The sequence below is a fragment of the Leucoraja erinacea genome, chromosome 19 (genome assembly GCF_028641065.1).
Source record: "Leucoraja erinacea ecotype New England chromosome 19, Leri_hhj_1, whole genome shotgun sequence".
Taxonomy (NCBI): Eukaryota; Metazoa; Chordata; class Chondrichthyes; order Rajiformes; family Rajidae; genus Leucoraja; species Leucoraja erinaceus.
In genome coordinates, this window is record NC_073395.1 from 20927475 (window position 1) to 20943191 (window position 15717).

Sequence of the window (15717 nt, forward strand, 5' to 3'; positions counted from 1 at the left end):
GAATAATCCAAGCACATTTTTGTTTGGAAGTGGAAAGAAATAATAGAAATTGCATTCATTGCAATGTGTAAAAATAGTAGAGATACTGTAATATAATTTTGCTGCATGTCATTTGTGGTATATATCATGTCTTGATTGGTGAATATGTTTAGTTTGTGACTATTTGAAGCAGAAATAATATGTGAATGCTTCATTGAGCATAATACCGACTGGTAACTACGCACTTCGCCGAGCACATTATCGCACGCGTTATGCGAAACGTCTTAAATGACCACCTAAACTAATTTGGCAACCTAAAAAGCTGCCTAGGTTGCCCGGCTGGAAACAGGAAAAAAAGTTAAGTGAGTGTAGATGATTTCCTGGAATGAGGAACTTGAGTTTGATGATATTTTGATTGTCCTTGAAGCAAACAATTTGAGAGGAGATTTGATAAACCTGTAAGGTTAAAATGGCGAAATTGTTAGTGCAAGGACCAGGGACACTCATTTAAAGTGATGGGCAAACGATTACAGATTTGCAAATATAGTAATTTGTTTGCAGAAATTTACAGATTGCTCATGATTGGGCCTATGTGGTGGTGGAATTAATTGGTGCGTTCTTTCAAAATAAAATTGCATTAGCATTTCAAAGGCAATAGTTTACCGGCTATACAAAAAAACTGAGCAACAGTGTGCTCAACCATTATGCCTCTGGTTGTTTTGTTGACCTTCGATATTCATAAACTGAAATGCATCACAGTGAAAATTATTAATGCTCTCAATTACGCTGTGTCCTTCAGATGTGATATAATTACTGAGGATTCATTGTCTAGCTTCATAAAGTGAATTAGTTTGAATCCCAATTATTTACTTTGCACCCTGTTAAACGCATCACCTTGGCTGCACCGGCACTGCTGGTAGAGCTGCTGCCTCGGTGTCAGAGACCCAGGTTGGATCTTGACCATGGATGTTGTTTGTATGGAGTTTGCATGCTCTCCATGTGACCATATGGGTCTCCTCTGGGTATTCTGGTTTCATCTCACAATCCAAAGACGTGGCTTTGTAGAGTATGTGGCTGCTATAAATTGCCCCTTGTGTGTATAGGCAGTAGATTAGAAAGTGGGATAACATAGACCTAGTGTGAATGGGTGATCAAAGGTTGATGTTGACTCAGTGTGCCAAAGGGCCTGTTTCCATGTTTTATCTGTAAACTAAACTTTGATTTGATATCAATTTTGTTTAGACAACTCTCCTCGTTGTGGTTGGGCACGGTCCAGCATGAAGGATATGAGAAATTTTACATTGTGTCGAAGTTATTAAACTTCTTTTAAATTTTTGTTAAACTACTACAGGAACAATACTGGCTATATTCCAGGTGCAAGTGAATTCTAATTGGTCTTATTCTTGTACTTAGCTTGCCTAAAATTGTGAAGAAGCGTGTAAATGCTTTGAAGAACCTTCAGGTGAAATGTGCACATATAGAGGCAAAGTTCTATGAAGAAGTTCACGAATTGCAAAGAAAGTATGCTGTTCTCTATCAACCCCTTTTTGATCAGGTGAGATGGTACCTTTGGTTTTCCATTTGGAGTTGCGAAGACTGTTTTCTGCCTTAAATTCAATAACATTTTAAGAACAACATTGCAATAATAGCAAGTTCTAATTTACTACACACATTTCTGTTCCTCACCCATGGATGCCACTCGCTTTGGGATCAACCCAGTGGCACAGCTCACTAGATAAATTGATATTGGAAAGGATTTATAAATTTATTTTGACGTCTTGAGTTTGATACCCTTTTGACAATTCCAGAGTACTTGTCTTGCACGAAACCAGATCAGCAGCTGGAAGAAAATCATAGGATGATTAGAAATATTTTTAATCATAGGATGATTAGAAATATTTTTTTCTGAATAAAATTTGTTAGATTTCCTTCATGGTGCTGGCTATCCAGTTGCCCTCTGACTAGACGAGGGTTTCATTTGCGGCCGTTCGTGGGGTTGAAAGGACATACAGTTTCATAGAGCATGGAACTCTATGCACAACAATAGACTCTGGCCCACAGTGTCCATGTCAAACATCAAAATCATAATATTAATTTATTAGGCAAGTATGTTTTGCAACATACAAGGAATTTGATTTGCCATACAGTCATACTAATAAAGAGCAACAAGACACCCAAATAATTTTTTAACATGAACATCCACCACAGCGCCTCCCCCACATTCCTCACTGTGTTGGGAGGCAAAAAAAGTTCTAACTTCGTCCCTTCTTTGTTCTCCCGCAATCAGGGCACTTAAACATTTTGTTGTCGGGGCTATCTTGGCTCCTGCTCGTTTCTTAAGAGCAAACTATCTTAATCATAACACCTAACAACTTGTCACTAAACACCTCCAAGACCAAGGAGCTGATTATTGACTTCAGGAGGTCACATAATGGAGAATACGCCCCAATCTCCACCTACGGGAACAGTGTGGAGAGAGTGTCCAGCTTTAGGTTTCTGGGCACTCACATTTCAGAGGACCTCACTTGGTCCACCAACACCACTGCGCTGGTCAAAAAGGCACAGCAATGACTGTTCTTCCTGAGAACATTAAAAAAGACTGGTCTGCCCCACCAGCTGCTGTCAACCTTCTACCGCTGCACCACAGAGAGCATATTAACGTATGGCATCTCTGTGGTATCTCAGCTACACGGAGGCGGAGAGGAGAGCTCTTCAGTGTGTCGTCCACAGAGCGCAGAAGATCATTGGGATACCGCTACCAGCCTTGGAGGGCATCTACCACACACGGTGCCTCAGGAAGACCATCAGCATCCATAAAGACTCCTCACACCCTTGTACTGGACTGTTCGAACTACTTCCCTCCGGCAGACGTTACAAGGCCTTCTATGCCCGAACCTCCAGACTCAGGAACAGCTTCATTCCCAGAGCTATAGCGGCTCTGAACCGGCCCTGCTGAGTGCCCCCCACCCCCCATGGACTGTCTCCCTCGGATGGTCACGTCGCACAGACACATCTGCACGTTAGTCTGTTTGAACTGTTTTACTGTTTTTACAAACCATGTTTCTCGGGGTATCTAAATCTAAATTTTATTAGTTAATTAAGTTATGACATCGGATGGAAGCTGCAAACCCAAATCTCGTTGCACTTATGCGCAATGACAATAAAATATATTATTATTATTATTATTATCATGTAGCTGCACGCATTACTAAGGAGGATAAAAGACCTGGGTCAGTAAATTTATAGAGCTGTTGTGCTGCTGCAAGTAAGAATTTCATCGTTCTGTTTCGGTGCATATGACTTGACTCTCATTAATTGAGGTTCTTGTTTTTGCTTCAGAGGAGTGATATCATCAATGCCATCCTTGAGCCTACGGAGGAAGATTGCAAATGGCAAGGAGATGAAGAAGAGGAATTATCAGTAAATATTCCTGATTTTGTAAGCTTTTTTGAGCAGGCGGCATAATTTATTAGAATTTAGCCTGGTTCATATTTACTTGTAGTGTAGGCAGATAGTGCAACAAATGTTCCATGGTTAACTTACCACAACTTTGTTTAGGATAATGCAAATAATCATTGAATAGTATAATTTGCATTGCTTCAGTGACTTCAGTTAGAAAGAGACCATTGCGCCATTATCAGATTCCTGTCAGTTAGATTAGGTTGTTTTATAACTTGTAAAAAAGCCCTTGTTTTTGGTATTTTATTAGCATTTCATGGAATATAGGAATCTTAAATAGCTTTACATCAATTCGAATGAAATGGATAAGATTTAAATCTCCAAGACTCCATACTATGCAACAAAGGATATGAAGTTCCTAGTTCCCTTTTCTAAATTCATCCTCTCTTAATACTTCAGTATTTTAAGAATAGGGTTGTTGAGGAAATATCTGGGAGAAGTGGACTAAATGAAGTGGACTTTTATTTTCTTTTTTTGATTGCAACTTTATAATTTCTCTCTCCCCCTTTCAATCTTCCATTTGGCAAATTTTCATGATAACTGTTTATTCTGGGGGAAAAAAGGGCACTTGGCTGCATAGATTCTTACCGTGCTGTAAATGTCTAGAATTGAATTAAAAATAAATTAGGTCAAATCCATTTGACATAGTAACATTTGAACCTTCAAACCACCGCCATTCAATGATTTGGGTAACCTGTGATCAAATTCCACATTTCTGCCATTGCTCATATTTCTTAAAACATTTGCTGTTTAAAAATTCTTTCAGTCTAATTGAAAGTAATAATTAGCAAAAACGATTATTTGTAGAACAGTTCCAGATTTCTACCACCTGTGTGTTTTATGAACTAGTACGTCCTGTCTCTAGATGGTACCTATAGTTTATTAATACTTTGATTTGCGACAGGATGAAATGAAACAAAAGGCGAAAATGGAAGAAGAAAAGAAAGATGAAGAAAAGGATGCACCAAAGGGAATTCCAGAATTTTGGTTAACTGTTTTTAAGAATGTGGATTTGCTTAGTGACATGGTACAGGTAAGCTTTTTTAAATAGATGATGAAATAATATGAGAGTCAAGTTTCAGAACCATATTTTCCCCATGGGCAAGGTCCCTCTATGTGTGCAGTTTGTATAGATATGGACTGTAGAGCTCACTGGCACCTGTACGCTTGAGTTCAATTGCTGGGTCTGAGTGGTGACGGGATCCTCAACACGCTTTGCCAACTGTGAAGGTAGACAAAAATGCTGGAGAAACTCAGCGGGCGAGACAGCATCTATGGAGCGAAGGAAATGGGCAACGTTTCGGGTCGAGACCCTTCTTCAGACATCTGGCAACTGTGAACATTTTTATTTTAATTTTATTTTTAGAAACATTTTAACTTCAATGAACTGTATAACATACACTAGATTCAAGAATAGCTTTTTTTCCTGCTATTATCACCCTTGAACGGCCCCTTGCATACTAGGGCTGAATTTCAGATCTTCCAATCTACCTTGTAGCCTTAGCACTTTACCATTGCTGATTTATTCTAGAAAATTGGTGGGTTTTGTACTGAGCACCATGTTTTAGTTGAAATGGCTGATCCCCAGTGGCTCCAATTATAGTCTCTTGCAATGACCAGTGAGGTTTAATTGCTCGTAAATGCAAGGAACTGCAGATGCCTGCATCATGAGTAAAACACAGTGCTCAGAGGGTCAGGCAGCATTTCTGGAAAACATAAATGGGTGACATTTCTGGGTGTGACCCTTTAGACTGCCAGAGCACCAGGAATCAATTGTTTTAAATGGATACTATTCCAGCAGAGGGCAGCAAATTCTGCTTAATGTTTTCAATAGAATGGTTAACCTTCCTTCTTAATTAACCTCGGTGAGAATATAGATTTGTGGTTTGATGGTTAATTTAAAAGTGGGCAGCTAATGTGTGTACGTGTGCCATTTGTCTTGATTCTTTTTGGTGGATCTTGTTGGTTTTAAAAACTTGATTATACGGATAACTGGTATGTGGGGCTACAAAACCTGACTGGATTGGCAATCTGCGATAAGCAGCACCAATAAATCCGATTTTTTTTTTTTAATTTTCAGGAACACGATGAGCCTATTTTGAAGCATTTAAAAGACTTGAAGGTTAAATTTTCAGATCCTGGTCAACCAATGGTAAGTTGCTTAAGTTTAATTTTGGCCACAGAATGTGTAAGATATTAGAAAGGCCGGAATCTATTCTTGACGCCATGATGGAAGCTTGTTACAGAAATGGCGCTACAACTACAAATCACCTACAACGGCTTTTTCGCGGAGTGAACCAGCTTGCTCCACTCTATGATCTTCGCTTGGTACACATGACGATAAACTAAACTGAACTGATCCCATTAACAGGCGTCACTGTAGTCTGGAAATTCATGCGCTTCCTGAACGAGATGTGACAATCTGACCTAACCGAAGAACAAAGTGGTGGCTGTATGTACTGGAGAAAAAACTGAAAAGGAAAATCTTTATTGCATGGGTGTTACTATCACAATTAGCTGTCTGGTGTATGTGACTTCCTCTGTGGGACCACCAATTGCCTCGTGGTCCTGTAGCTATCTGACCAGATTGATTGAAAGATACAGTACCTTCGACCCACCAAGTTGACATAGCCATCAATCGCTCGTTCATATTAGTTCTATGTTAATCCACTTTCACATCCACACTCTGCAAATTAGGGGCAATTTTACAGACACCAATTAATCTACAACCCCACATGTCTTTGGGATGTGGGATGAAACCAGAGCAACGTTTTCACAGGGAAAACATGCAAATTCCACGGAGACAGCAACTGTGGACAGGAGTGAACTAAGTCTCTGGCACTGAGTCAGCGGCTCTACCAAAGTGGAACCAGCCAACTGCAGGCATTGGCAAATGTGTGGAAGTACCAAATTTGGTAATAGTTGATTTCTGGTCCCTGGATTGTTAGTCCAAGTATGAGTTACTGGGCTGGTGGTTTCACAGCTGCTTCTTCACAGCTAATTTCAATGTTACAACAGCTCAGTGGGAGCTACCAGGCTCACCAGTGCCATCTTGTGTCCGAGCTACCTGATGTGTTCAGCAATATCCTAAAGATTTACCCATGTCCCAAAGGAAACTGGTTCCCAGGTCACAAAGTTTGAGTTTGGGGCTCAAATGTACACAGATTTTCACTCCAATGGCTGTCGGCATGTGTAAGGCTTCCAGGTGTTGCTCATGATCCAAATGTCAGCCTTTTGTATGCATTTTCGGAAATAAATGTCTTCTACCCCGTGAATCAAAGTATCCAGCCAGTTATACTTGTTTAAAAGGAGCATAGCTACAGGGAGCACCTGCACCACCTAGCTGTCACCCATCTATCCGACTGAAACTTTGGTGCTCGCATTACTTTTTATGAAACATGTCAACGAGTCCAATTACTGCTCCAACCATCCATGAGGTCTCAAAAGCTCTACCTGGACACATTTCCTGCCAGAATTGTTATCGGGAACGCAAGAATGCTCCTCGATCTCCAACATCTTACACAGAGCATACCACTCCACTGACTTTCTTTACAATGCCTTTGAAAATGTGTGTGTGGGGGGAGGGAGAAGAAGAAGAAACCTTTTTGTGGTGTTCGCCCTCGTCTCTGAGGCCCAGTGATCACCAAAGACGACATTTTAATCTACCAGCAACACTTCCACCTTAAAGCAGCCCAGTTACCAACATTGTACCTGTTGTTTTATAATAAACTTGTGTTATTATAATATGCATCTAATTATACATGATTATTCTGTGGCATTAAGCATCGATTTTACTTTGTCCGTATGTTTGAGAGCAAAAACTCTTAATACAAATGCTGCTGTGTGCAAGAATGCTGATTCAGATTTTAAAACAAAATAGTACTTTTCTGTTTTAATTTTTATCTCACCACTTTTTTTTTTAATGTAGAGTTTTACTCTTGAATTTAAGTTCGAGCCAAACGATTTTTTCTCAAATGAATTAGTGACAAAGACATACAAGATGAGATCAGAACCTGATGAATCAGACCCTTTCTCATTTGACGGACCAGAAATTATGGGATGCACTGGGTAAGCCAACTTCAACCTGTACTTGTATGTATTATATTTTCCATCAATGCTGTTTTCTCTGTTAAATTCAAGTGTACAAAGAATTTAATTGCACTGAAGGACCCATTGTCAAATTCTGGCGAAGGATCTCTGACATGAGCTATTAACTCTGTTTTCCTTTACACAAATACCTGCTGAGTGTTTTTAGTTTTAAATAACAGTAAATACTGTTATTTAATTCTGGTGTCCTGAATAATTTTGCTGGTTTCTGAATAATTAACTAACTGACAGGATTGTTGATGTCCCTCCAGGACTGTCAAGGTTCTGTTTCATGCTTTAATGATTGCAGTGCTATCATTCGTTCATTGCGGCAAACAATCTGAACAAATTTGAGCATTTCCAGAAATAAATTATTCTGGTTGTCTTCAGGTGTTCAATTATTCTTGAAGATTTCGGACACTTTGCTACCTGCTTATTATTGAGGGATACTCAACGCTGCCTAGAACATCTTGTTCTGAAATGCTTCAATAAATGTCAATAGAAATGTGTGAGTCAATGCCGAATGAAAACCTGTAAGTTCCTCACTGATAGGGAGAGGCAGAGAAATGAAAGGCATTGGTATCTGTTTAATAGTTCCAATCTAATTCATTACATGATTGTGTGCCTAAAACCTGCCTCTGTTTTCCTTCTAAAGCTTGATGGAAATGGTGAGGATGCCAACATGTTACTGGGATATTAAGAAGAGTTATTTATAGTTTTTGTTTTAAATGGGGTTTTGTTTTTAATTTGGGAGGAGGACTAAGCATCTTTTATGCAGCTTGAACTTGATATGGATTGGCCCCATTGCACATTATGCAGATCTTTTTTTCTCAGCAGATGGTTGAAAATGCTGCTTCCAGTATATCATTATTTGGTCTCTGCACCTTCTGTGCCCTTGGGTGTTCTAATGTTCCTTTATCTAACTGCCTGGAGCATTTATTAATTCTGAACCAAATTGTCACTGAAAATGTTTTGGTGAAGATTGTTGCATTGCAGGTTTACTTTCTTTTATCTAGTGCCATAGACATTATGTTACTGCTCTGGTTTCCCTACTCAGTCACCTGCAGACAGCACAACTAATGCACCTCCCAGACAACTCCAAAGCAAATTTTCAAGTAGCCCTTCTCTTTCACATCCATCCACCAGTCTGACTAAAAAAAGAAAAGGCTGCATTTCTATGCATTGTTAAGATTCTTTATAATAATTTAATGAAGTTCATCGTAAATTCTTATGGTGAAGCACAAAAGTGATCTAAGCATTTGTAATCGAATCAAATCTTCATTTTCTGCCACAAAAAAAACAACCCAACCCGACTGCCTGATGGCTGAGCATCACTAAAATTCCTGATGCTCCAATGCAGGAAACTCGCTCCTGTCATGCACTAAATTCTCTTGCTAATTTTCTGCAGAAATTTTGGATTTGAAAAAAGACCACCTCGGTCTGCCATGGCCAACTTGATCTCACAGCTGCTAATCAGTTAACTCCCCTCTGCCATCCCAGACTGACCATTTGATCCTGGGCCTCCATTGCCAGAGTGAGGCTACGCGCAAACTACAACAGCACCTCTTGTTCTGGATAGCTTAGAACCCAGCGGTATGAACATTGAATTATTCAATTTTGAGTAACTAATCATAACACCCCCCCCCACCCGGACAGAACAAGGATAGTGTTCCCCTAGTCACCACCTTTCATCCCACCAGCCTCCACATTCTCTGAGACGCAATATTCTTATGCAAATAGCAGTTTTGAGTTTTCTGGCGTGGTATATACTCATTGTGCTGTAGACTCAGAATCCATATTACAATTTGGTGTAAATCAAAAAGACCCAATTGTGACTCCAGTGTCTAACTGTGAGGTTCACCAGCCATGTTGGATATTTAAGAGTTTCATAACTTTCATTATAGGTGCAATATTGACTGGAAAAAGGGAAAGAACATCACAATGAAAACCATTAAAAAGAAACAGAAGCATAAGGGCCGCGGCACTGTTCGAACTGTTACAAAAACTGTACCAAATGATTCTTTTTTCAATTTCTTTTCACCACCTGAAGGTGAGTGCAAACAGTTAGTGATTTGAATATCTTGTGCTACATTTGTAAATATGATTCTAATGTTCTTTTTTTCCTCTTCCTCACAGTTCCAGAGAATGGTGAGCTGGTAAGTTGAATTTTGATTTGGCATGGTTGTCATTAATTCCTTGACTAAAGTGATTTGTTTTTAACATTACTGTATATAACTCAATTCAGTGCACATTTCATGATTGTTAAGTCTGCTATTTAGTTGCTGTGTTTTGTTTTTACTGGTTAGCAACATTGTCTATTGAACTCCAAAATATCTATCAGTTGAACACTTTATCTCTGGTTAGGGTCTGGTCTGAAGAAGGGTCTCGACCCAAAACGTCACCCATTCCTTCTCTCCAGAGATGCTGCCTGTCCCACTGCATTACTCCAACTTTTTGTGTCTATCTTCGGTTTAAATCAGCATCTGCAGTTGCTTCCAATACATTATCTCTGGTTAGGGTGGGGAAAGAAGACATTATGAAACCAGCCAGAGATGATCGTCTTTCCAACCATAATTAAGACGGTCAAAGTGTTAATCTGGTGGCCTGAAATGGCATTTTTTTTCTATGAACAGACTGAAATTCTGTTGAAGTTTATGCGTGGGGAAAAAAATATGCAAGAGCCAGAGCGGTCTTAACAAGGTGGATGGGGCGAGGATGGTTTCTCTTGTGAGAAAATCTAGAACTAAAAATCATTATTCAATTATAAGAGGATGTCCATTTAAGACAGATGAGGTGATTTTCTTATGAGTCATGAACATCTTCCTCAAGGGCATGTAAAAGCGGATTCTGACTATTTTCAAAGCAGAGGTGACCATAGTTCATAAGCAAGAATGGGGGATGGTGAGAGTGCAACTTACTACTGGAATGTTACATGTAGACTATGTTACAATCAGATTAGGCATGAATTTATTGAATGGCCGAGCAGGTTCAATGAAATTAATGACCTTGCCGTTTATTTAGATGCCGGTATTGGCAAAGGTTTTGTGCCTCTGTAACATAGCAACAAGGACTCAGAATGGTTGGTTCTTCTGTGTCATCAGTCAGCATTTGCTCATTTCCTCTAGTCAGCAACAAGTTTGAATAGCATTTGCTTTTTATAATAAATGGTTTACCATCAGTTATTTGTACCTTTTTAATTTGTACCTTTTTTTCTTGGTTGACTGCTCTTTCAACCAAGGTATCGTTGCTGCTGCTTCTGAAGTTGGGGCAATGGCATAGAATGAGAAAAAAGACACAGTACTGGAGTAGCTCAGCGGGGCTGACAGCTTCTCTGGAGAACATGGATAGGTGACATTGATCAGGACCTTTATTCAGGCCCAAAATGGTGAGTCGCTAAGTGAAGAAAGGTCCTGACCCGAAATGTTGCCTCTCCATGGTCTCCAGAGGTGCTGCCTGGCCCACTGAGTCAGCAACAACTCTTTTGTAAATCAGCATCAACAGTTCCTAATGTTTGTAGCTTAGAATGAGACCTCTGCATTGGAATAAGTTGGATGAAGTGGAAAAGGACATTTACCTGCCCTTTTAAATATTTTTCAAGGAACAGTGCCTTGAGGTGATCTAACACTAATCTTGGACAAAGATAGAGATTAACTTTGGCTGTGTTAAAACTAAATTTAGTGTTAATATTGTAGATATAAATTAAGCTAAAAATTGAGATTTTACACTCTTACAGGATGAAGATTCTGAGGCAATACTTGCTGCTGACTTTGAAATCGGTCACTTTTTGCATGAGCGCATAGTTCCACGAGCAGTGTTATACTTTACAGGAGAGGCCATTGAAGACGATGATGATGACGTAAGTCCTTTTCTGAATTCAAGCAGTGAATTGATGCTATATGCTTGTGTTCTGGTACATTTCAATAAACTGGCATCCCAATAAAAAGGCAAGCAGTAACAATATGTTCAGCACTTTTATAGACATTCCATCATGTTATGACACTTCACATTCTCCAGACCGATTTTGTGAAAACATGCTTTAATGGAGGATGTCAAAAACTAAACCTGTACTGGAACCTGCTCTTGATATTCATCTGGTTAAGGAGTAAGACGGCATAGTGGTTAACTTGCTGAATTAATATTAGGCCTGGATATGTTCATTTTTATATCCCTCCTAGGCATGTGTGAAATTTAAATTCAAGTACGGTAATAAATCTGAAATAAAAATGCTATAAGTAATGGTAAACATGAAAAGACGCATGTGGTTCACTAATGGCCTACAAGAAAACCATCCAGGATCTACTGTGCATGTGACCTCAGACTTAAAATGTCTCATGATATGCCTTAGCAAATAATTTGGGAGCAATTGGGGATGTTCAATAAATATCCAAATTAATCTTGCACAAACAAGTACTTTTATAAAGTGCACATTGTGTAATAACTGAATGACCAATTTCTTCGATCAATGAGCATCTTCAGAAAATAGGAACCCAAAAATCTTATTGTATACATTTGTTCTGTCTCTCCTGAAATATCAATCACTTAATTACGATCACACATCATGCTGGTGTCTATATATAAAGGACATTGGCTAAAAAGAAATGATTATTTGAAGCATTATTGGATACAAACTGTTCATGCTTTGACAAGTTCAATAGGGATAAAACTCCAAATTCTTGAAAGAGTTTGATTTCTTAGAATGGAAAGGTGACTTCAGACATTCTAAAGGTGACATTTTAGTGATCTTGTCAGTGTCTCCAATGAAATGTCTTCCTACTAGACAACAGGCATGTTGTCTGAAACTTTCATCCATGTGAATCTTGATTCTTGCTACAGAACTGCTGTTTGCACTGAATCACAAGGGTAATTAGATATACAATGGTCTGGAAATTGTTTTTTTTTCAAGCTTTTGATTTTTAAAAAAAAATCAATTAATTCAGCCAATTAAATGCTGGAACGTCAGTGCCACCTGGTGATGCTTGAAATGGGGTTTATGAAATTGAGCCTCAAATAAAGGGATGTGTACAAAGCTGGCAAATGATTTTCATATTGATCCATTAGATATGGAATGCAAAACTCAGCTTGTTCTATTTTTTTTTCTTCCAATGCAGTATGATGAAGAGGGAGAAGAGGCAGATGATGAGGTGACCATTTTTCCATTTATTTTGGGGAGAAAAAAAGCAATGTTGTGAATTTGTCTTTGTTGTAATAACCTTTTGTCTTCGCTAAAGTACTTGTTGAGTTATGCGCTCTGACTTTTTAAGATAAATATCAGCCCACCTTTTCTGTCTTTTTTTTGTTTTAAGCAGGAAGGGGAGGAAGAAGCAGATGAAGAGAATGACCCAGATTATGACCCTAAGGTGGGAATTTGTTCACTTTCTAAAGTGTTTTTTATTCCAGGGAAATTGGGTGCCAAGCTTGCCTTTAACTTTAATTCTGTTCTACATTTGTAAAGGTCACTGTTAATTATTTCATCCAAATATTATTCTCCTTTGTGACATTTGCAATTACACACGATGTTTTGAAGCATTTTCTCAAATCTTTATCCAAACAAAATGTTGAGTAGGGTGTGGTGTTGACATATTAAATATATTATGAACAATAATAAATTAAGCAGATTATCTTGCAAACTCCTGACCATCATGCGAACACTTTCCCGTGAATCATAAGATTGTGGGGAACCAAGCGGAAGTGACCCCTAATATTTTTGGGGAAATTATTACATTTGACGGTGTGCTCTTAGACTTTAATTCCTTCACAGATATTTTATTTTGGTCGTAGTTTGACAGTTTAATGTCAAGATTATTTGTACTAATGACAAGTTCACAATTTGAGATTTTTCTTCCTCCCAGTCTGTATTCATAAACTTCTTGGGATAACTTTTATGCCCCTTACCTACTTGATCTTATAAGCACCATCTGATTATAAAAGTAAGTGATGTATGCATTAGAAAGGAATTTCTATGCAAATGGGACCGAATGGTCAGCACCGACTCAGTGGGACGAAGGACTTGTTTTCTGCTGCTTGACCAATTAATCTAACATGACAGTTGTCCAGCATAGAAACAGGCCCTTCTATGTCCTGTTTCTATAGGACATCTGTAGAAGCCATCAAAATCTGCAAAGGTGACAAAACACCATAAATTCTACAACTCACCTCTGAACTCAAGCAATTTATCTGCAAATCTTCATGTTCATATGTGTGAGGGAACTGGGGCATTGGGGGAAACGCAGTCTTGGGGTTGAACTCTGTTCGCTTGAGCTGCAAGGCAGTAGCTCTGTGCCATTCATTATTCTATTCCTGTAGTAAAAAATGTTCTTTGTTAGTGGGTGGAATATTGTCTGAAAGTTTACACTGTGTGTTTCAAGCTGGGCTGAATGTATGAAAACCATTGTCTTGATATATCTAAATCGCACTATATTCCTTTGTATTTTTCTAATCCAAATTATTACAAATGGAATAAATATATTTTTTGAAACATTATCAGAATGATTAACATTGCATGCCATTTGGCTGATTATGCCTTTTTTGAAATGCGAAAGTGTATGTCAAAACTTCCATACTTTATGAGCTATAATCACCGAGCATGGGGCAACTGCCATTTATAACATACCAGACCAAGTGCGGACCTATTGGGTCCAGTTCCCTCAGCACAATATTCCACCAAACTGCGCATGTGCGGCTGACAGGCCCACACTGCGCAGGCGCAGCTGCCGCATTCAAAGTTGTGCCTTTGATGGCACAAATTAAGTTAACGCTAATAAAGTGAGTAGTGGAGCCGTGTGAAATAGAACAAAACTTGCCCGTGGAGCCATTGGGTCCTCGTTGTGAGGCCAGGCAAGTACATGCGAAAGAAAGAAAAATGGCGATCTGAAAATCCGCAAAGGCCCCAACTGCCCACGTGCAGGTACCAGGCCCACTGCGCATGCCCGGGGAGACAGCTTCATTTTGCGTCACTGCCGTGTCACCGGCGCCATTTTCAATTGTGACGTGGCTGATGGGCCTCCCTCGACTGCAGGCGTGGCTGGTAAGAGGGAGCGCTGTTTTAAGTTAATTTAATTTTAAAATGTCAATAACTTGAAAAAATATAACATCAATCTGAATGAAACTTGGCTAATGCACATCACAGGACAATGGTGAGTAAGGTGGGCCTAAAATTGTAGTACTATCGTGTACCATTTTGGCGGAATTTCGGGAACACACATAAAGGAAAAGCTCTCCCCAAGAATCTGATTAAAATTGATTTTGTTTTTAATTCTCACTCCTTCCTTACCCCCCTTAAGGTGGAAGCTGCTGATGACCCAACTGTCAGTCACTCCCTCATCTCTCCCCTTTCGCACTCCCCCACTAAACACAATGATCAATCAACCTTTTTTTTCCTTTAACCTTTATTGTCATCTTGCAAGCAACAAGTACAGTGCAAAATGAAAAGACGTTTCCCAGTGAATAGCGGAGCCTCGCACATGAAATTTAAAACACTTCTCACATAATAACACTAAAAAAAAAACAATCCAGTCCCTGATGGAACAGAATAAATAGTTAAAATCAGGTAAAAAAAACACAATGATTAAATAACATTTATTTTCCTCCCCTCCCCCACTCATTGCACTGGCTTGAATTTATCCCAACACTGTTCATTGGCAGTTGAGATCCCATTGTGATGTCATTGTCGGGTGGCGGAATGTTCACGGTGGCGTATGTAAATGAGATCCCATTGTGATTGGAGGACTGAGATCCCATTGTGACGTCATAGCTGCTAACTGCCAGAATCTTCGATCAACTGTCACAGTATCTGTCGTCATTCTACTCAAAGTGGGGGTTTTTAACTTGTAAATGTCAATAACTTGTGAAATATAACATCAATCTGAACAAAACTTTATACGGACGACCATGGGACAAAAGTGAATAAGGTGGTGCCAAAAAATGAGCGCTATCGTGTACCATTTTGGCGTAGTTCCAGGATCACATACAGATAGATAGATAGAAACAAGACAAGAGTTTTAGTAATATAGATAGATAGGATTTCTAAAAGCTCGAACACACAGCTCAATGATTCAAACTAAAGATATTAATATTTTTGGATAGGTTCTCGTGTTCAAATATTTGAAATTTTTGGCAAATGAATTCAAATTGCCTTGTTTGATGGTGACATTGAGAAAAACACTTGGACATTGAGTTCTATTTAAGGTCAGAAGA

The 15717-nt window shown here is 39.0% G+C and overlaps 1 protein-coding gene across 10 annotated transcripts in view; it reads left to right on the plus strand.

The window, feature by feature from the left end:
* nap1l1 (nucleosome assembly protein 1-like 1) overlaps positions 1–15717 on the plus strand; it is a 42699-nt gene that overhangs the window by 18400 nt on the left and 8582 nt on the right. For 4 of the 10 annotated variants that reach the window (XM_055650577.1, XM_055650582.1, XM_055650584.1 and 1 more), the window contains exons 5-14: positions 1393–1534; positions 3319–3417; positions 4343–4471; positions 5519–5590; positions 7367–7506; positions 9429–9574; positions 9661–9680; positions 11258–11380; positions 12633–12665; positions 12828–12881. In XM_055650577.1, the coding sequence (XP_055506552.1) occupies positions 1393–1534; positions 3319–3417; positions 4343–4471; positions 5519–5590; positions 7367–7506; positions 9429–9574; positions 9661–9680; positions 11258–11380; positions 12633–12665; positions 12828–12881 (958 nt within the window). The remainder of the gene's footprint in view (positions 1–1392; positions 1535–3318; positions 3418–4342; positions 4472–5518; positions 5591–7366; positions 7507–9428; positions 9575–9660; positions 9681–11257; positions 11381–12632; positions 12666–12827; positions 12882–15717) is intronic. The other 6 variants (XM_055650583.1, XM_055650585.1, XM_055650578.1 and 3 more) reach the window with 3 other exon arrangements.